This window comes from Trichosurus vulpecula, chromosome 7 (genome assembly GCF_011100635.1).
Source record: "Trichosurus vulpecula isolate mTriVul1 chromosome 7, mTriVul1.pri, whole genome shotgun sequence".
In the NCBI taxonomy this organism is placed as follows: domain Eukaryota; kingdom Metazoa; phylum Chordata; class Mammalia; order Diprotodontia; family Phalangeridae; genus Trichosurus; species Trichosurus vulpecula.
In genome coordinates this window covers 32,979,846-33,001,570 of record NC_050579.1, presented here as the reverse complement: position 1 = coordinate 33,001,570, position 21,725 = coordinate 32,979,846, and the positions used below count along the sequence as shown (strand labels likewise).

At 44.4% G+C, this 21,725-nt stretch overlaps 1 protein-coding gene across 4 annotated transcripts in view; it reads left to right on the top strand.

Annotated features, from left to right (window-relative positions):
- Positions 1-21,725, top strand: part of RPH3AL (rabphilin 3A like (without C2 domains)) — a 169,573-nt gene that overhangs the window by 69,909 nt on the left and 77,939 nt on the right. For 3 of the 4 annotated variants that reach the window (XM_036769263.1, XM_036769261.1, XM_036769262.1), the window contains exon 5: positions 3,516-3,602. The exons of the other annotated variant lie outside the window; for it this stretch is intronic. In XM_036769263.1, the coding sequence (XP_036625158.1) occupies positions 3,516-3,602 (87 nt within the window). The remainder of the gene's footprint in view (positions 1-3,515; positions 3,603-21,725) is intronic. 4 annotated transcript variants of the gene reach the window in all.

Sequence of the window (21,725 nt, the reverse complement as noted above, 5' to 3'; positions counted from 1 at the left end):
GTGGGCAGGGGTACATATATCTGCAGCCCTAGAGAGGAGGTCGGGAGTAGGGTAGGGGAAGCTATGCTGAGTGTACAGCTCTAGGAAGGAAAACATATAGGGTAGCTGAGAGAACATTGGATGTAGATTTGGGAGGCCCAAGTTTGAATTCTGCCCCCTGGATTTATGTGGTCATGGATATGCCTCCATTTTCCCATATGCAGAATGGGGCTAGTCATACCCTCCAGGGATGTTGTAAAGCTCAAAGGAAGGAAGGTACAAGAAGCGCTTTGCAGGTGTTTAAGAGTTCTTAGCCTCAGCTGTTGTTATTAGTAATAAGTGAATTTTTTGAGATTTGGGGGGTTGTTTTGTTGGTTTATTTGTTTGCCTGTTTATTCATTTATTTATTTTTGGTCTGAACTTAAGATTTCATCCATGTAAGGCTGTCCCAGGGAGAAAATTTTCTCTACCAATATTGTATTAGAGTGTCACCTGGGGCACTGATGGGTTAAGTCACTTGCCCAGGGTCCCACAGCCAAGATGGGTCAGAGGGAGGGCTAGATCCCAAGACCTTTAGACTTTAGGGCAGGCTTGTGGTCCATTTCCCAGGCTTCTTCTTAATTATCAATCTAACAGACTGTAGTAGACAAACAGCGGGAACACTTCAGCTGCACTGCATTGACTTTAATGTACGCATTTTCTTGTGTTATGGCTGCCTTCTCAGGCAGAAGGAAAAGGCAGTTTGTGGTTCTCCACACACACCTTTGTGGAGCATCCTCTGCGCCCCTCTTGGCCAACACCTTGCCCCAGGTCCCTGTGTTCATGAGACAGTGTCTAATCCCAAGCCCTGCACCCCACCCCAACACTGAGTAACTGGGCTCTGCCTTCCCTCCCGAAGTCCCCAGAACCTGGAGGCTGCAGTCAGGCCCTCCCTTCTGCTCTTGGAATCTGGGTCGGTGCCATTTCACTCTTGGGGGCAGCTCCAAGTGCCTGTCACCCGCTCACAGGTTAAGTGACTGATTCACGTGGCCCCGGGGAACCAGGATCGCAGTAACAAATGGTTTCCTCTCTTCCCTTGGATCCAGCAGCTCAGTGCACTGCAGACCAATGAACCTGTAGGATGTTCCCTAGGGCATGGGGTGGGAGTGGGGGGCTTTTTTCTCTCTCTCTTTCTTTTTTTTTTGGTAAAAAATCAGCATGAAATTAAACCACTTTACTGAATGGGAAAGGAGCCTAGTAGACATCGCAAGCTAACTGTACCTCCTACTCCCAGCCTGATCATGGTTCATACTCAGGCTAGGGTTACCAAGTAAGCCCTAGCCTGAGAGGCAGAAGTCCTGGGTTCAAATCTCAGCTTCCCCACATGTTCTATACATGGAACCTTAGCCTTTCTGTAAAATGGGCATTATAATACTTGTCCTGCCTAAGGAGGGGCATCAAGTAGGGAGAGAGAGAGAGCCCTGGATTTGGATCTAGGCTCTGTTACCTTTGTAGCAGAGTGAAAAAGGCAAGTCCCTGGTTTTGACGAGTTACTTTGCTGGAGGCAAAGCCTTGGAGTGGAAAGAGTGCTTCTGCTCTTTGTGCGTGCGTGCGTGCGTGCGTGCGTGCGTGCGTGTGTGTGTGTGTGTGTGTGTGTGTGTGTGGAGTCGGAGGACCTGGGTTCAAATCCCAGCCCTGCCACTTAGTACTTGTGTGACCTTGGCCAATGGGTTTTGACTCTCTGGGCCTCTGTTTTATCATCTGTAAAATGGGGAGTTGCGGGGGGGGAGGGAGGGAAGAAAATCTGGAACTCAAAATTATGTAGAACCGAGTGTTGTAAACTAAAAATTAAAAAAAAAAATAAATTTTAAAAATTAAAAAAAGATGGGGAGGGGTGTCAGACTGGACGACTTTGGGCCCTTAAAATCCTTTGCAGTCTGGCTCCAGAGCACCTTTCCAGGCTTATTATATATCAAACTTCTTCACAAACTCTACTTTCCAGCCAAACTGATCTGTTTACTGTTGTCTGTACATGACATTCCATCTCCCTCCTCCAGGCCTTTGCATAGCCTGACCCCTGTGCCTGGAAAGCACTCCTTCCTCCTCTCTGCCTCTTAGAACCCCTAGCTTTCTTGAAAACCCAACTCAAGTACCTTTGCTATGCCAGGATTTCCCTCGTGCCCCTCCCCCCATCTGCTAGAGCCCTCCCCCTCATTTGTTATTTCCTTTGTAAATATTTTTGTATTTATTTACGCGTGTATGTGCTGTTTCTCCGGATAGAATGTAAACTCCCTGAGGGCAGGGGCTGTTTCATTTCTGAGTTGCCAGTGCCCAGTATAGGGCTTGACGCATCACCATCCTTTGGGCCCACAATTTCACTGGGGTGGGGAATGCCCAGGAAGGAAATTCCCTCTACCAGTACAGATCACCACTTTTTCTATGACTTTTAGAGTCCAGAAAGTTACCTGAGAAGGCACTGAGAGGTTGCAGACTTGAGCACTAGAAGGCGACATAGGGTCAGTGCAACCCCCTCATTTTATGGATGAGGAAGGGGAGTGACTTGCCCAGGGTCACCTAGGCAGGAAGTATCAGAGGTAAGATTTGAACTTATGTTCTTCGACTCTAGAATCAGTGCTCTTCCACTGCACCCCATTGGTCAAAGTCGCATAGTCAGTATGTGTCAGAGACAGGATTTGAACTCAGGTCTTCCTGACTCCAAGGCTACCTCTTTACCATAATGCCTGATACATAGTCTGCCCTTAATAAATACTTATTCATTGATTAAATGGTTTCCCACTCTGTCAAAAGAAGTTGATTAGACCAGAGCAGAATTATCAAATAAGACTCAAGTGGCCAAACCAAGATAAAATATAATTGGAAAATATTTAACGAAATAAATGAATAAAAATATAATACAACATAGTATTAATTTGTGGTTTTCTAAGTCAATATGAGGCCCACAGAGATCCATTTCTATTTGACTTTGACACCCCTAGCCTAGATGATCTCTTGAGGTGCCTTCTGGCTCTATATCTCATGGTTCTGGGGTTGAGATCATTGATCTGAAAATCCTTCAGTATTCAGAGACCTGTACAGCTCTACAGAATGATGGTGATCCTTGTTGGCATTATATGGTGGTATTATCATTAATAAGCAAACCAAAAATCTCCCACCCCTACCCCACAGGTTACAAAAGCAATTCTCTGATAAGAATGGGAGCCCAGAAAGTATTTACATTTCCACTATCTCCTCTCCCCCCCCCCCCACTTTCCCTCTTCTCTCTCTCTCTCTCTCTCTCTCTCTCTCTCTCTCTCTCTCTCTCTCTCCCTCTCTCCCTCTCTCCTTCTCTCCTTCTCTCCCCCATCTCCCCCTATCCCCCCCTCTCCTCCCTCTCCTCCCTCTGCTCCCTCTCTCTCTCCCTCTCTCCCTCTCCCTCCCTCCCTCCCTCTCTCTCTCCCTTTCTCTCTCTCTCTCTCTCTCTCTCTCTCTCCCTCCCTCCCTCCCTCCCTCCCTCTCTCTCTCCCTCTTCCTCCCTTCCCTCCCTCTCTCCCTCGTAGAAAGTCTGCACCAAATGTGGGATTGAGACATCCAGCAGTCAGAAGCGGACTCTGTGGTTGTGTAAGATTTGCAGTGAGCAGAGAGAGGTAGAGTATCCTGGGGGCTCTGAGGGGCAGGGGATGCCACCCTTTGCTCCTAGGCAGGGTTATATCTCTGGGAGCCCTGACTAGGTGAAGGGTGGGGTGGGTGGGATAGGGGCTGGGCTTTCCCTCAAGTATTTGACCAGGGATGGGTTGGGGGTGGGTGGGAGGATCTGCATTATTTGAGCATTTCTAAATCAGGGAGGGGAGCAGTGGGAGCCTAGGCCACTGGCATTTCTTCCCAGCAACCTTGCTCCCTGGGCACTGCTCACCACCTGGAGTGCCTTCTACCTCTAGCACAGCTGCCCATCCTTCAGTAAAAGATGCTTTCTTTATGGAAGGAGTGGGTCCATGTCATGAGGAGCAGTTGTTGAAATGGAATGGGGGATGTTTAACCTTGAGGGGTTGGTGGAGGAGTGGGGTGGGACATGAGAGCTGGCTTTAGGTATTTGAAAGGTGGGCCCAACCCCAGAGAGCAGAACCAGAAGTGGTGGTGGTGGGAGGGGGAAGGGTTTGTAGAGAGGTCAATTTAGGCTTGATATGGGGGGTGGGGGAAGATTTCCTGCCAGAGAGAGCTGTCCCAAATGGATTGGGCTGCGTCAGCAGGTGGTTGGTCCAGTATATTCTTGGAGATTATCGAGCAGACACTAGATGACCACTCGGGTATGTTAGAGTGGGGATTTCTTTTGTGTACGGGTTGGACTCAGTGGCCACAGAGGTCCCTCCTAAGTGTCCAAATCTGTGATTCTGTTTATTGACTTAAGGAGCAGAGAAATGGGATGGACAGAGGCAGCCATGACCTCAGGCCCAGTGAATGGCTCAGAGAAATTGTTCCTAGGGATGTGCCACATTGACTGAACCCTGATGTGGACCCTCTCCCTAGGTACAGAAGCATTATGTCCCAGGGAGTGGACACATGAGGCCCAGACACACATACTCAGAGCACCTCAGGGACACACATGCCTCAACTTCCCTGAAGGTGTCTCCAGAAGAAGAACAATCAAGAAAATATGTAACTGTACCCAGAGACATGCCCAAGGGCCCCTGAGGAGGCCTGGCTCCTCTCTGGCCAGCCATGCCTCCAAGCCTCACTTGGCTTCTCTCATTCTGTCAGGTGCAATTTTCTGCAGCCTGCAGACTATGGTGGCTGGTTTTTACAAGAATACACCAGCTGTGGGTGTGTTTCTACTTCTGGCTGCTTCAGCTGGTCTTGGAGAAGCTGCTAGCAGATGCCACCCTTCAGGACAGTTTCCCACAAACCATGTTCACCCCCTGCTGTTCTTTTCCTCATGTTTAGTTTGCTTCTCTGTAAAGTGGGGACAGTAGCAGCATTTACCTCCCAGGGTTGTTGTGAGGGTTCAATGAGATCGTCTTGGTAAAGCAAGCTGGAAACCGCAAAACTCTATGTGAATTCTAGCTGTTCTTATTGCTTTCTCTGTGCCCCACTATGGTTTCCTCCATTCTCCTGCCCCCATAACTCATAGGCAGGTGGCATGAGGGCTGAAACAACTAGCCTGAGGCCCCTAGGGTCGTGTTCTGGGCTCTTCAGAGCAGCAGGGTGGTGCAGTGGAGAGCGCTGAGCTTGGAGTCAGGAAAGCTTCATTTCAAATCAGGCCCAGACACTTGCTAGCTGTGTGACTCTGGCCAAGTCCCTTCACCTCAGTAAACAATGCCTTGGTTCCTTCAGCTATAAAAAAGGGGGATGATAATAGCACCCACATCCTGGGATTGTTGTGAGGATCAAATGAGAGAATATTTGTGAAGCACTCGGCATAGTGCCTGGCACATAGTAGGTGCTTAATAAATGCTTAGTTTTTTTCTTCCTTTCTTTTCTCTCTCTTTCTTTTTTTCCTTTATCCCCTCCCTTTGCTCCCTTCTTTCCTTCCCTTTCTCCTTCCTTCCTCCCTCTCTCCCTCCCTGTCTTTACTTTCTTTCTCCCTCTCTTCCTCCCTCCCTCTTTCTCTTCCTTCCTTCTTCCCTCCCTCCCTCTCTCCCTCCCTCTCCTCCCTTTCTCCCTCCTCCCCTCTCTCCCTTTATTTCTTCCTTCCTTTTTCCTCCCTCCCTTCCTTCTTCCCTCTCTTCATCCTTCTCTCCCTCCCTCTCTTTGTTCCCTTTCTCCATCCCTTTTCCTTCCTTCCTCCCTCCCTTCCCCCCTGCCTTCCCCTCTCTCTCCCTCCTTCTCTGCTTTCTTTCTCCCTCCCTCCCTCCCTTCCTTCCTCTCTCCCTCACCACCTCCCTTTCTTCCTACACCACTTAAGCCACTTGGTAGACTCCTGCACCCCAGGGGACCTGGCCTGTTGGGAAGTACAAAGTTGCCACATCCTCTTCATGGCTCTAGCTGAGAGAATAACATTAATGATGCAATTATGTGACACTTTAGAGTTTCAGAGCCCGCCCCCACACATTTTCCCTTTTTCCCCTAAACAGTCATTAGGGCAGTGCTATAAAGAGTCTGGGGGGGGGGATTTGTCCTTAGGTTCTCAGTGTCTGGTTGTTTGACTTATTATTGCTTGATTGGACTTGGTGATCTCTAAGCCCTTTTAACTCTGGTTCCTGTGAGTTAATAAACCAAACTCAGAGTTGAGTCACACAGTGAACCAGTGGTCAGAACCCAAGCCTCTCTATTTTCCCTAAAATAAAATGGCTGATATCACTTTCATTTTCCAATATACTCTCTTCTCCTCCCCAGCCCCACCCCTATTCAGAGACAAACTTGCAAAATCTCATGGCCCCGATTTGCCGATTTCCCCGAATCCACCAGCCTCATTCTGACTGCCTGTTCCCTTTAGATATCCTGACTCTGCAGCCAACCTTGGAAAAGTCTGTAAGAAAGAAAAAACATGAGAAAACGAGGGAGGAAAAGTCAGTTGGGCAAAACCAACCAAGACATGGATGAAATTTGTGGGTGTGTGCAATGTTCTCATGGTGTCCTGCTTTTGCCAATGAGAAAGGCAGGACTCTTTTTCAGCTCTTCTTCAGGACCAGGCTTGGTCGTCATCATTGGATGGCATTGGTTTTTGTTTACTTGTTTTAGATCCCAGCTTTTTTCACCTTGATTTTCTAGCCAAGTATTCTTTCCGCACTGCCATGTAACACCATATAAGGAAAAGCATCTAATAGAACTATCCACAAATGGAATAGGCTCCCTGGACAGGTGATGAGTTCACTGTTGCTGAAAGGATCCAAGCAGAAGCTGGATGACAATAAATAACAATGACCACCATTTGTATAGCACTCTTGAAGGTTCGATAAGCACTTTCACACAGGTGATGCTCACAAGAACCCCGGGAAGTAGGTGGTGTTATTTTTCTCCATTTTACAACTGAGGAAACTGAGGCATGGAGTGGTTAATGACTTGTGCAGAGTCAGACATCTAATATCTGAGTCAGGATTTGAATTCAAGTCTTGAGTCCAAATTCTGTATGACCTGGCTGCTAAGTGTACGACCACTTATCAGAGATATGGTAGGATGGACCTTTAGCCCATTAATGGTGGCACTAGATGGCCTCTGAGGTTCTTCCTGACCCTTCAGATTCTGGTGATTTTGTGACACCCTGCAAAATATAAAGAAAATAAATTATATTGCAATACAATTTTCAAAATATCTTTAAAAGCAAATTCACAGACTCTGGATTAAGAGCCCCTGTTCTAGGATAAAATATAAAACCCATAATCTGGCATTTAAAGCTCTTTCCAATGTGGCTTTCTCCTTCCATTCTATGTTCCAAGCACACTGGCATACTGTTCCTTGTAACTTTTCCATTTCCTGCCTCCTCGTCTTTGCCTTGGCTGTGCCCTATGCCTGGCTTGCACTAACTACCTCCTCCTCCTCATGATTCAGAATCTATGCCTCCACCTCCTAGAGGAACCTTTCCAGCCCCTCCCCTAGACAAATGTAACTTCTCTGGGCCTCAGTTTCCTTCCTCTATAAAAATTAAAGAATTGAACTAAATGACTTCTGAGGCACCTTTAGCTCTAGCCTTGAGGCTCTACATATATGACCTTATGATCCTGCAGTTCCTAGTGTGCACGTGATTCCATTTTGTTGTTGCTGTCCATTCATTCAGTCGTGTCCAACTCTTTGTCCGGATTCAGAGTAAGCATTTGCTGGATGATCTTTGGCCAGTGAGCCCTGCTGTCTGGGGGGGCTGAGGCTGGTGGGATGCCTCAGCTCTGCACTTCTGAGCCACTGGGAACGGAAGCTTCCACTTAAGGAAGGGTGAGCTGGCCCAGGTGGGAAAGTTCCATGCTGATCAGAGTGGGGCCTGCCCACCAATAGGCTGCGTACTTCCTGCCCGGGCAAGATAGGAAGACCCACTCTCTATTTATTTTTTATAAGACCCAGTCTTTAATGATAAATGGTGCCTCTCTATGATCAACCAGATTATTAAAAGCCATATTAAAAAGAGACTGGGTTAAAAAGAAAATAGAAAAAGAATAAAGCAATAAAAACTAAAACAAATTCAAATAAATAAATGCCCTTTGGTGAACAGATTGACCCATTGTGCAGTCTTATTAAATTCCAGGGAATCTGGGCATTTTTTTTTAACTTTTACATCTCTAGTGCTTAACTCACTGCCTTCCTCCCCGAGTAGGTGTTAAACAAAAGCCCTTGGGATTAAATTGAAATTCTTTCACTGTAGCTTTGCTTTCTCGGGTTCTCAAAGGTTTTTGCACTTCTGGAGTCCCCTTTTAAAATGCAAATGACTGGGAGAAGGATGGAAGCTTGAGCTGTTCTCCACTAACGCCTTAGTGAGATTGGTTAACTGTAGGCAGAGCGCTAGAACTGAGGATAGAGGATGCTAGGAGAGGGGCCTGAAAAGATGATTAGGACAGGCTGCCCTGCCTGCAGCCACCTGCCATGCTGTGCCCCACAGTCCATGCCATCCTTGGTGATTTAATGTAACCTATAGAATTTCATAACAATAATAATGAACATCTCTATCGTGCTGCCTGCTATGTGCCCGGCTCTGTGCTAAGCACTTTACAAATATCATCTCGTTTGATCTCTAGGAGGTGGGTGCCATTTTGTTGTGGTGGTGGTTAATGTTGTTGAGTTATTTTCAATCATGTCCAATCCTTCGAGACCCCATTTGGGGTTTTCTTGGCAAAGATACTAGAGTGGTTTGCCATTTCCTTCTCCGGCTCATTTTACAGATGAGGAAACTGAGGCAACCAGGGTTAAGTGACTTGCCTAGAATCACACAGCTAATAAGACCAGATTTGAGCCCAGGAAGAGGAATCTCCCTGACTCCAGGCCTGACACTCTTGCCACCTAGCTGCCATTATTATCCACATTTTACAGTCGAAAAAATGCAGCCAACAGAGGTCAAATGATTTGTCCGAGATCTCATAGCTAGTAAGTATCAGAGGCTAGATTTGAACTCAGGTCTTCCTGACTCCAGGTCCCATCTAGCTGCCCCCATATAATGTAAGAATATAAGTTTCTTATGGGCAGTGACTGTTAGAGATTCCCTCTATGTATGCCTGTTTTTGTGATTTATACTCTTAGAGAGCTGCCAGGGGCAGTGAGAGGTTTAGTGACTTGCCCAGGGTCACACAGTCAGTGTATGTTAGAGGTGAGGCTTGAACGCACACATTCCTGACTTAAGGCCCAATCTCTATGCTACATTAGGTTTGGACTTTGGACCTTGCATATAGTAGGCACTTAATAAATGCTTTTTTGGTTGGATTGTATTGAGTGGCTGTCTACCCATGCTGAGAAAGAACATGCCTGTTCCTTACTCAGCAGGAATACCCATCTCCCATGGTGTGCTAATGCCTGGGGGAAAAAATCCAGAAAGAAAAAAGCCAAGGGAGATTTAAAAGAAATTTTTGTAAATGCCAAGAACCCATTGGTTTGTGTCTTACCAGTGGTTTGTCCTGTGGCCTGGCTAATCTGGATTTGTAGAGGCCAGAATGAGTTTGCTTGCTAAGCTGGGCAGAGACAATGTCCCTTTTGTGCACGGGCGTTCCACTCTACTAAGCCCAACATATTGTGTGAGTCTGCCGCACATGCCTCAGTGGTGTTATGGTTGGATACGTGTTTGTGTGTATTGAAGCCAATCTATTCCTCTTGTCTACTTTCTTTTCCGTGACAGGGTAATTGGGGTTTTTTTTTAATTGCTTTTTAAAAAAATCTCATGAAAAAGTGGAGATAACTCAACAGAAGAGAACATTTTAAAATGTCAGATTCTAAGGCTACATGTGGCTGTTTCTGTGATAAAAAATTCGGAGCTGTGACCCCCAGCAACAGCCAAGTCCTTAGTGGAAGAACTCAAATTTCTGATGAAAACCCTTATGATTCGTCTGCCAAGGCCTCTGATCTCCCTTTCCTCGTGGCTCTTCAGTTCTGTCATCTCATGGAGTAATTATAAGCATTCCCCACTACCCTCCCCCCAAGCAAATGGATCTCTTGCTGCTGGAAGTCCCCAGGGTGGCCAGGTTGGTACTTGATTCATTCTTTAGGAACAGCATGAGTGAGACCCAGGCAAGCCCCCCACACCCCACTCCATCTGGGAGCTTACATTGGTGAGCTTAGGAAAGATCTGTAACTCTGAAGGAAGTGGCCCTGGGCTTGAATCCTGCCTTTGGTGCTTATTCCCTGAGCGACTTTGGGTAAGTCACTCAACTGCCTTAGCCTCAGTGTGCTCATCTGTCAGATGGGTGGGGTAGGACTAGATCACCTCTGAGATTCCTTCTGGCTTCAGGGCTAGGGTCTTATGAGCCTAATGAGGAAAGTCATTATTTAGGAGAGTCACATGTACCACAGACCAGGCCTGGGGCAAGTGGCAAGTGACCACACCAGGGGACATACCATTGAGTACAAGATGGTGACAGAGATCCAGGGGGTACTAGTGCAGGACCTCTGTTGGAGAGGCAACCATGCTTTTTAGTTTTACTAATGATTCTTGCCTTTTAAGAGTATAGTAGAAGCTAGCCTAGGAGGCAGGAAGACCCAGGTTCAAGTCTTGCCTCTGATACAAACTGACTGTGTGAACCTGGGCAATTCTCAGTGCCCCAGGGAGTTCCAAGACTAGAAATTGCAGAGAAGGTGCCAACCTGCACTGGTATGGGGAGATTCTTCTTTGAGAGCTCCTTAGACTAGTGAAATTACATATCTATTCTCATCCCTAACACATTCTTGCTAATTACTGTTGGTTTGGTTTGGTTTGGTTTTTGCTACTGAAGGACTATGAGCTATTAGGACTCTCAAATTCAGTACCCTGAGACAAAGGGCCAGTTGCCCTGCCCTAGTTACAGCTTGTTTATTCATGCAGTTTTCTCCCCACCTTTCTCCATTCATGTTTTTTAGAGGAAGAATTATGAGAACACGTGAGAAATGGTCTACTACCAGTCTCAACAACTTTCATCTGTCTCTGAGGCCTTAATCTCCATTAACTAAAAAATAAAACAAGTTAAGTTGCAAAGGCAATGAATGATTGAAAAAGCATTTATTCAGGGCTTACTCTAGAGCAGGCACTGGGCTAAGTGCCGAGGATATGAACCCAAGTAAGTAAGACAGTCCTAGCCCTCACTTACACTCTAATAGAGAAAGACAACATATAAAGAGGAGCAAGAAGTGAAGAGGGAAGGTACGAGCTCATTGGCATGGGTTGGAGGTGTCCATGGCTGGGAAGTGCACCGTGGGTTGAGAAGGGCTGGATTGGAAGAGAAGGTGGGAATGGATTGGAGATAGCCATGAAGGTTATGCAGCAAATAATGGCCAAGGAAATGGAAATCTAGAATTTTCCAGAATTTATTTCTTTCGCCAATTTTTTGAGTTCCTGACAAGTGCTGCTCAAAGCCAAAGACTGCTGTGATTGAGGCATCCTGATGGGTGGGGGGCAAAAGATTTGTGATGAAGGCTGAAGGAAGATTTGCAAGTAATTGAAAAGTGTAACAGAAAATGTATAGTTAGACTTTCCTTTCCCTTCTAAGCTTAGGCTAGGGGTTTGGGGCTTTCGTTATTTAAGATTAAGGGAGGAAGGACCAGGCAGTTGTTACAGAATCAGCTCACTCACTCCTGGTCTCTCTTCTTTTCTCATCTGCTATGTGCCAGGCACTGTGCTGGGTGCTAGGGGTACAGAGAAAGACAATCCCTGTCCTCAAGTTGCTCACAGTTTAATGGGGAGACAGCTTGCAAACAACTATGTACAACCAAGATATAGACGGGATAAATTGGAGCTGAGCACAGAGGGAAAACATTAGAGTTAAGAATCAGGAATGGCTCCCTATAGAAGGTAGGATTTTGTCTGGGTCTTGAAGGAAGCCTGGAAAGCTAAGAGGTAGAGATGAGCTAAAGAGGGAGAGCATTCCAGACAGCCAATGACATTGCCCAGAGTCAGAGATGGAGCGTCATGTGTAAGGATCAGCAAGCAGGTCAGGGTAGCTGGATGGCAGAGTTGAAGGTACATTGTGAAATTTACTAGCTCTGGGCCCCCAGTCCAGGGAAAGTAGGAGGAGTTTATATGTGTATGAGGAAAGATAGTAGGGAGGACCATCAGGAAGAGGTAAAGGTGTGAGTGCTGGCCAGCTCCTATCCTAGCAGGCTTCCTATAACTCCTCAAATGGAGTTCTTTCTTTGCCCCAGAAGGGACAAAACCAAGGACCTTTCCGAAGGGGCCAGAGGCACAAAATGGCAAACAACAGTATTTAAAAGAGTCCTCAAATTCTTGTTCTTCAGATCATTAGCCCCTTCTTTTTTAAGCTTGGAATCTTATATTTTCTTAAAGTGGTCCAGGCCAATGTGTGAGGATGATGCTTCCAACCTATCTTCAGGATTTGTTCTGTGAAGTTTGCATTCAGTCAAAGGGCTGCACTTGAGGACCTAGAGGGCCGCATGTGGCCTCGAGGCCGCAGGTTCCCCACCCTGCCCTAGTCAGTCCCACCTCTACTGAGCTAATGTAGCAGGGGGAATGTGCTACACATGCAAAGCCCTTCTCCATTGAGTGGGTGAAGGCTTTGGGATCAGCTCCTTTACTTTCTTACCTGTATGGCCATTGAAAAGTAGTGACTATTTCATCTTTGTTTTTGTATCTCCCATACCCAACAGAGGACCTGGTGTGTATACTGTAGGCACTTAAGAAGTGCTTGCTGATTCATTACTTGAGAAATCTGTGCTCTAGATGGTGGCTGAATGGTTGTAGTGCATAGAATGAACTGAACTTGGAATCAGGAAGACCCGAGTTCCAATCCTTCCTCAAATGCTCATTAGCTATACGACCCTGGACAAGTCACCTAACCTTTCTCAACCTCAGTTTCCTAATCTGTAAAATGGGACTCCTCATAGCACTTAACTTACAGAGTCATTGTAGGGTCAAATGAGAGAGTAGTAATAAGAAGAAGAATTAGCATTTTTATAGTACTTTAATGTTTGCAAAGAACTTCCACATTTTGCAAACCTTAAAGGAATGTAAAATGCCAGATGTTATTTAAAAAAATTATCCCATGGTATTATTCATGATCCTATGATTGATGGAAGTGATTGGAGTAATGGGATGGGATTAGTTCTGGAAGATTCCACAGAGAAGCTGAATCTGGGATGAGATTTCAAAGGCGTTTGGGTTTTTTTCCTCTCTGAAGGTGATTGGCCCCACAGGCCAGTCGGGGACGTGGCTAGATGGTTATTCGTAAGACAAAGACCCCAGCGTTTTTGATGATGTTGATGAAGCTCAACATGAGTCACTGGTGGGACTTGGCAGCTGAAAAGGCCGTGTAAGTTGAGGCCTCATTGACAGACTCACAGGACTTAAGAGGCGATTCTCCCTGGGGCAGACCACATCTGGAACAGTTGGGTCTGAGCCTGGGGGGGGGGGCACATCTGTGACAAATTAGAGCATAGCCAGAGGAGGGTCTTAACCAAGGATGCTGAAGAACTTAGAAAGCAATTCCTTGTGGGTAGGGATTGTTTCATTCTGTGTTAATATCTCCAGCGCCTGGCACATGATAACATGCTTAATGTGTATTGAGTGAGACAGGCTGACTTGACTCAGAAGCCAAGTTATGTGATGGAAGGTTCTGGAGGGGGGGACATTGAATCGGGGAAGATTTGGATGGGACAGGATGACCATTTTTGAGTATCTGAAGGGCTATGAAGAAAGATGTGCTTCCAGAGTGCAAAATTAGGGCTAATGGATAGAAATTAGAGAGAGGAAGACTTGCTCATTGGAAGAGTTGCCCAAAGCAAAATGTAAGCCTTGTAATGTAAGGAGTGCCTCATCAAAGGAGATATGCCTCAGCAAGGAGCTGGACTAGATGGCTTCTGAGGCACTTCAGCCCCCTTACAAACCATTGAGCTAACCAGCCTCCGACTCAACCCCACTCCTCAAGCTGAATATAAATGCATGCAAGGTATGTAGTTATACCTTAGTAGGGAGTAGGGAGCATTTGGAACAGAGTGGGACACACTTATTCCTAGTGGCATTAAGCCTGATATGTTGTTTTGAAGGAGGGAAGGTCCTCACTTTTATGGAGAGGCTAGGAAGGATATTTCAGGTGGAGAAGATGGCACAGATGAAGAGTTAGAGATGAGACCCCCAGCTAGAAGAGACAGAATGATATGACCAACATTTATTTAATGCCTCCCATGTGCAAAGCATGGTTTTCTGAGTTTTCTCATCTGTCAGATGAGAGAGTTAGACTAGATGGCCTTTGAGGTCTCTTCTAGATCTGTGATCAGATGAGTTTGAATCCCAGTTCTGGCACCTGTGTGACTTTGGACAAAGTAACCTTCCTGAGAGTCAGTTTGCTCATCTCTTGCATTAGACTGGATGACTTCTATTTAACCTATCAGTCAATAAGCTTTGTACTGTGCTAGGTAGTGGCATTGCTGGGTCAAAGTGTATGCACAGTTTTTAAAAATTTATTTTTTATTAATTTTTTTTTTAGTTTTCAACATTCACTTCCATAAGTTTTAAATTTTCTCTCCTTCCCTCCCCCTTCCCTCCCCAAGATGGCCTGCAATCTGATATGGACTCTACATATACATTCCTATTAAACATGTTTTCACATTAGTCATGTTTCGTAGAAGGATTATAATGAATGGGAGAAACCATGAGAAAGAAAAGCAAAACAAAAGAAAATAAAAAACAAAACAGTGTGATTTACTCTGCATTCCAAATCCATAGTTCTTTCTCTGGATGTGGATGGCATTTTCCATTATAAGTCATTTGAAATTGTTTTAGGTCCTTGCATTGCTGAGAAGGGCTAAGTCTATCAAAATCAGTCATCACACATTGTGGCTGTTACTGCATACAGTGTTGTCCTGGTTCTGCTCACTTCACTCAGCATCAGTTCACATAAGTCTTTCCAGGGTTTTTGGAAGTCTTTCTGTTCCCCATTTCTTATAGCACAATAGTATTCCATTACATTCATATACCACAACTTGTTCAGCCATCCCCCAATTGATGGGCATCCCCTCAATTTCCAGTTCTTGGCCATCACAAAGAGAGCTGCTATAAATATTTTTGTACACGTGGGTCCTTTTCCCATGTATGCACAGTTTTATAGCCCTTTGGACATTTGGACATTCCTCTAACTGGGGAACCCTGTACCTCCCCCATAACTGTGGGATATTCTTTTGGTACCAAAGGAAGAGGTCGAGGATCTTGACTAATTATAAGCTGTAGTTTAATCAATCATTATAAATACTTACAAAATGGGCAATCTTTAGTCTGAGGTGGCAGCCAGACAGTTCAGTGGATCCCTGCAAAAGAACCCCCCCAAATCCCCCTGATAATTGTATAAAACAGACAAAGGAGGAGCTAGAGAGTACATCACTACTGGTTGGTGGATGTTTTTGGTTTTCTGCTTAGTGATGAGGTTGGGCATTAAGCCAATGTTATGCCTGAACATGTACCGGTCACAAATGGATCACAAAATTCTTGTTATGGCTTTCGTAGGTCATAGTATCTTAAGTTATGACTCAGTGTCTAAGTTATGATTCATTATCTAAGTTGTGATTTTTAACAGGTCACCATGTCCAGACTTCCGCCTTTCACAGAGTTTAAGTTTTTATGGCTTTTCACTTATTACTGTATTTTATGGCTTTTCCCCAATTGGCACTCCACAGACATAGTTCTAAATTGTTCTCCAGAATGGTTGGATCACTTCACAACTCTACCAACAGCTCGTTAATGGACCTATTTTCCCTCATCCCATTCAGCATTTGTTATTTCTGAGAGGTGTGAGGTTGTACCTCATAGTTGTTTTAATTTGCATTTATCCAATTAATAGTGATTTAGAGTATTTTTTCATACGATTATTGATATCTTTTATTTCTTCTGAAAACTGCCTGTTCATATCTCCTGACAATTTATCAATTGAGGAATGGCTTCTATATTTACAAATTTGATTTGGTTCTCTATATATTTGAGAAATGAAGCCTTTATCAGATAAACTTCATTATCTATGATACCTTTTATCAAGAGTAGTTTTCCTGATTATCTCTTTTAATTAAGTCTATTTTTGCTTTTGCTTTGTTTGAGGTCATGATTGCTATCCCTGCCTTTTTTTACTTCAGCTGAAGCGTATTAGATCCTACGCTGGCCCCTTATTTTAACTCTTTGGGTATCTTTCTGTTTTAAGCATGTGTCTTGTAAATAATATGTGGTTGGCTTCTGATTTCTAATCCATTCTGCTGTCTGTTTCCATTTTATGGGTGAGCTTATCCCCTTCACATCTGTAATTATGATTACTGTGTATTTCCCTCCATCCCATTTTCTTATGTATATTCTTCTCTCACTCTCTTTTTATCCTGTTCCTTGAAAGTCTATTTTGCTTCTAACCACTGCCTCCCTTATTCTACCCTCCCTTTTAACATCCTTGCTACCTTTCTCCTATCTCCTTCCCTTCCAATTTCCCTATTAGGTAAGAGATATCTATGCACAACTGAGTGTGTGTGTATACATACATACATATACACAACCATCTATATGCACACACATACATACAGACATATATACATATATATTCTTCCTTCTTTGAACCAATTCTGATGAAAATGAGGTTCAAGCATTGCCTACCCCCTCTTGTAAAAATTCTTCCTTGTATGCCTATTTTATGTGAGACTATTTTCCTTCTTTTTCCCAGTGCTTTCTTCTTTCTCTCCTCTTCATTTTTTGGGGTGATCACTCCAACGTAATCAACTCACACTCATGCACCCTGTCTATGTAAACTCTTTTTAATGGTCCTAATAATGATAAAGTCCTTAGGGGTTACATAATCATCTTTCCATATAGGAATGTACACAGTTTAACCTTATTGAATCCTTTGTGATTACTCTTTTCATGTTTACCTTTTATGCTTCTTTTGTTTGAATATCAGATGTTCTATTCAGCTCTGGTCTTTTCATCAGGAATGCTTGAAAGTCCTCTATTTCATTAAATATCCATTTTCCTCCCAAAGGATTATACTCAGTTTTGCTGGATAGCTTATTCTTGGTTGTAATCCTAGGTGTTTTGCCTTCTGTCTGCTCGTTTAATGTAGAAGTGGATAAATCTTATGTGATCTTAACTGTGACTCCACAGTATCTGAGTTGTTTCTTTCTGGCTGCTTGCGATATTTTCTCATTGAGCTCTGGAATTTGGCTATAATGTTCATGGGAGCTTTTGTTTTGGGATCTCTTTCAGGGTGATCAGTGGATTCTTTCAATTTCTATTTTACCCTCTGGATCTAAGATATCAGGGCAGTTTTCCTTTATAATTTCTTGAAATATGATGTCTAGGTTCTTTTTTTTATCATGGCTTTCAGGTAGTCCAGTAATTCTTAAATTATCTCCCCTTGATCTATTTTCCAGGTCAGTTTTTTTTTTCTGATGAGCTATTTAATTTTCTTTTCTTTTTTCATTCTTTTGACTTTGTTTTATTGTTTCTTCATGTCTTATGGAGTCATTAGCTTCCACTTGCCCAATCCTAATTATTAAGGAATGATTTTTATGAGTGAACTTTTGTACTTCCTTTTCCCATTTGGCTTAGTCTGTTTTGAAGGAGTTCTTTCCTTCAATGAATTTTTGTGCCTTTTAAAAAATATTAGGCTAATTCTGTTTTTGAAGTATTGTTTTCTTCAGTATCTTTTGTCATTTTTTCAAACCAAGCTGTTAATTCTTTTTTTCATTATTTTCTTGCACTTTTTTTACACTTTTTCTCAGTTTTCCCTCTACCGTGCTTATCTCTGTAAGTCTTACAGGAATTCTTGTTGGACTTGTATTTACTTAGCATTTTTCTTTGAGGCTTTGATTGTAGCTATTTTCACATTGTGGTCTTCTTCTGAGTTTGTGTCTTGGTCTTCCCTGCTACTGTAGTAGCTTTTAATGGTGAAGATCTTGTTGTTGTTGTTTGCTCATTTTTCTAGACTATTTCTTCACTTGAAACTTTATGTTCAAGTTGTGCTCTGCTCACCTGGGCATGGAAGGGCACTGTCCCAAGCATCTCACTTTTTTGTGCTATTCTTTTCAGAGCTAGTTCTGTGAGTCTGCAAGTTTTTGGTGCTTCCAAAGTGATGTGATGCAGGGAGAGGTGTGGGCACTGTTCTCCTGGTCTATGCTCTGGTCTTTATCTTTATCCCCTCCAACTGCAAGGACTAGTGCTTCTCTCTGCCCTGGAACTGCTTATGGGTAATAGAGTTGTCAACCCATGCCAGCCTCATTCAGTGCTAGCAGAGGGTCCCCTGTAATTTTTTTCTGACAAGTTGTTGGGTCTCCTTACTATCTCTGGGCTGAAAGCTCCTGAAGCTGCCACTGCTTCCCCACTTTCTGTATGAGCTCCAGACAACCTTCTACCCTATATCACAGACCTCTCCTGCAGACCTCCTAAGTTTTCATAGACTGGAAAAATTGTCTCACCTTGACCTTTTGTTGGCTCTGCCACTCCAAAATGTGATTTGAGGCATTATTTTAAAGTTGTTTGGAGGGGAATGTTGAGAGAGTTCAGCTGGGTGGCTGCCTCTAATCCACCATTTTGGCTCTGCTCCCAGTCTGTGGACTTAAATTTTTTTTGATAACTATATTTCAAAATAATTCATTGAAATCCTATTGTCTTATTTTATATATTTAAAAATATTATTCTGAGGAGTCCATCAGCTTCACTAGACTGCCAAAAATGTCTGGGACATGATAAAAGGTGACACAGTCCTGATCTATAGGCAACAGGGAGGCACAGAAGTTTCTTGAGTAGGAGATGGATGTGGTTAGGTCTGAACATTAAAAATATCACATTGGCAGCTCTGTGGAAGACAGATTAGACAGGGGAGAAATAGGAGGCTAGGAGGCCAATTAGGAGGCCCAGTTGGGAGACCAATGAATCCAGGGGTCAGGTGATCAATGATCCCAATTAACGCCATTATTGTTAATGTTCTGCATAGTTTTGGAACTCACAAAGCTTGTGGATTGGCTGAAAGAGGTTTTTGCAGAGCAGAAAAGTATCCCATCTCCTTCCAAAAGCCCTCTTTCTAGTGGGCTTCAACCTTTCCCTGATGATTTCCCTGAAGTTGTATTCTCATGGCCTGGGTCTAGGGCCTGGAAGTTTCCTTTGGGGGAGGTGAATCTGATTTATCCAGCGACCAGAGCTGTAGAGCTTCCTTTGTTATTTATGGAAGCCTTGTGGTCAATTCCCCCAGGGCTGAGGAGCCAGGGAGGAACCTGGGGATAGCTGCTGTCCTTGGTGCTGACCCCTCATCTTCATAGCTTATAGTTCAGACTGTTGGGTACTCCTGCCCAGAAGCTTCCTCAGCCTGGTCCTCAGAGGTTTCCCTGCCTCTCTCAGCAGTCAGAAAATGGAAAGTAGATTTTTTTTAAAAAAAAGGAAAGGAAAAAGCCAGCCATCAGGAGGCCCTATTTGCCGTTCCAGATAAGCTCCCCAGCACACTCCCATTGCCCCTGCCTTTTAGGGTATCCTCTGTTCACTATGACAGCAGCTGCCATCTATTGTCCAGCTCCTCCTCTGTCCTGGTCCTACAGTCACCTTGCTGCTTGGTTAGGTTTTTTTCCTTTTCTTTCTTTTTTTTTGCTGCAAATAGATTTGCAAAAATGGAAGGGGAGGGGAATGTGGAGGGCCCTCCTGGGAGTGGGTGGCTGACACTTGGGCAGGGCGGCATTGGCGTCTTCTCTCTGCCATCTGCTGTTCTCCTGGGGCTTCTGTCACCCTGTCCCCTGGAGACCCGGACAGCCACACTTCCTCTGTGTGTTCATCGCCTCCCACGCCTCAACAGCTCTGCCAAACAGGCGCACATGCGAAGTGCTGCGTTTTGGTCTCCCGAGGGTGGCAAGAAAGTTACTGGAGCCAATTCCTGTCCCTCCCTACAGGGAAGCAACAGTGTATAGTCCTAATGCAGTGGGAAGAGTGCTATATCTGGAGTCAGAGGAACTCTGGCTCTGTTACAGGCTAGACGACCTTGGGCAAGTCACTCAACCACTCTGAGTCTCAGTTTCCCCATCTGCAAAATGAGACATTTGGTCTAAATATCCTATGAGGTCCCTTCCAGCTCTAAATCTATTATCCTATAAATTTATGGCCTGTGTGACTTTGCACAAGTCCCCTCACCTCCAGGGCCTCAGTTTTCCCATCTGTAAAATGAAAGGGATGGACTATATGGTCCATAAAGTCCCTCCCAGCTCTAAGTCTGTGAGTCAGGTATCCCTTATCACTAAAGACTGCATTTGGAAGATAACTAGGCCAGGTTTGGCACACTGTCTTCCAATGGGATGGAGTTTCTGTAAGAAGTTAACTGGTCCATGGTGGGATTTGAACCTGTGACCACAGGCTCTTTAGCTCTACTCCAACCATCCATAACAAATGATAACTCAAATGATAGACATGTTGGCACCAACTGCAACCATAGAAAGATGCACACATGGGTGCAGAGACATCCCCAAAGCGATTGGATCTATGTGGGGAGTTTTGAGAAAAAAATGAAACAGGAGCTTGGTTTCTCCTTGTGAAGCCAGCAGGCCTGAATTTGAACCCTTGCCTGTTGCTTTCAGGTATTTCCCACTTGCTTACCTTTCCTCATGAGGGAACCAAACAAGCTGGTAAATTCTCTTAGCTGAAGTTGCTCTTACTGTGTGTGCTGGCGATCCAGAAATACAATGGTGGGAGGGGGGTAGTGAATCAATTTTTCCACTTTAAGCAATCGGTATGATGCCTACCTGAAACACTCAGTTGCAGCCAGCTCCATGCTTGTCTCTGCATACAGAGACCCTTCATAGCTGTCCCCTTCAGTTTGCCCTGAAAAAGTCCCTTGTGCATCACACGCACATGCACACTCACTCCTCCTTTCCTCATAACGCTAGGGAGCCATAAGTAGATAGATGTTGGAGTAATGTGCTTAAATTTGCAGTTAGGTCTTTGTGAGTATTTGTTAGATGTCAGAAAAGGGTTTCACGTACATAGACCCAAACCCATCACCTCTGCCAAGCTGTCTAAAAGATGATAACCATAGGAACACAGGTCCACGATGTCATGAATATGGAGCAGGAAGGGAACTCCAGGGTCATTTAACCCAACTCTCTCCTTTTACAGATCAGGAAACTGAGGTCCAGATAAGTGAAATGTCTTGCTTGAAGTCTCATAAATAGGAAGTGACAAGGAGGGGGTGGGGTTTGAACTCAACTCCTCTGCCTCTCCTAAATCCTAAGAATCCTAAATTCTTTCTGCTATGCCACTGGTATCTCTGATGATTCTCAAGAACGGTGTGGGTGGCTCTCCATTTCTCCTTTACTTTATTACATAGTACTCATCACTAAACAGTTATCTTTGTAGTCGGATCTACCATAAAATTGCATGTAGAATTCACATTTGTGTGGGAGACACTGTGCCCAAGGAGAACCTTCAAAGCTATATTTGGTTCTACTGAGTCAAATGCTTTTTCAAGCAGTTATTGATACATTTTATTTTGACACAGGAGATACTTCCCAGCAAACACTGAAAGATGCCTCCAGAAAAGGCAAATGGTTAACTCTGCCTGATGGTGTGATTTTGATTATTAACACAAGTTGCTTGTCACTTTCCACTGCTGTAACTTACTAGTTGTTAACAGAAAGGACATATGTGAGGATTTAACTTTTATAGCATGGCACCAGCATTGCTCATGCTATCAAATGCCTTCAAAAACCAACAATCAATAAACACAGGA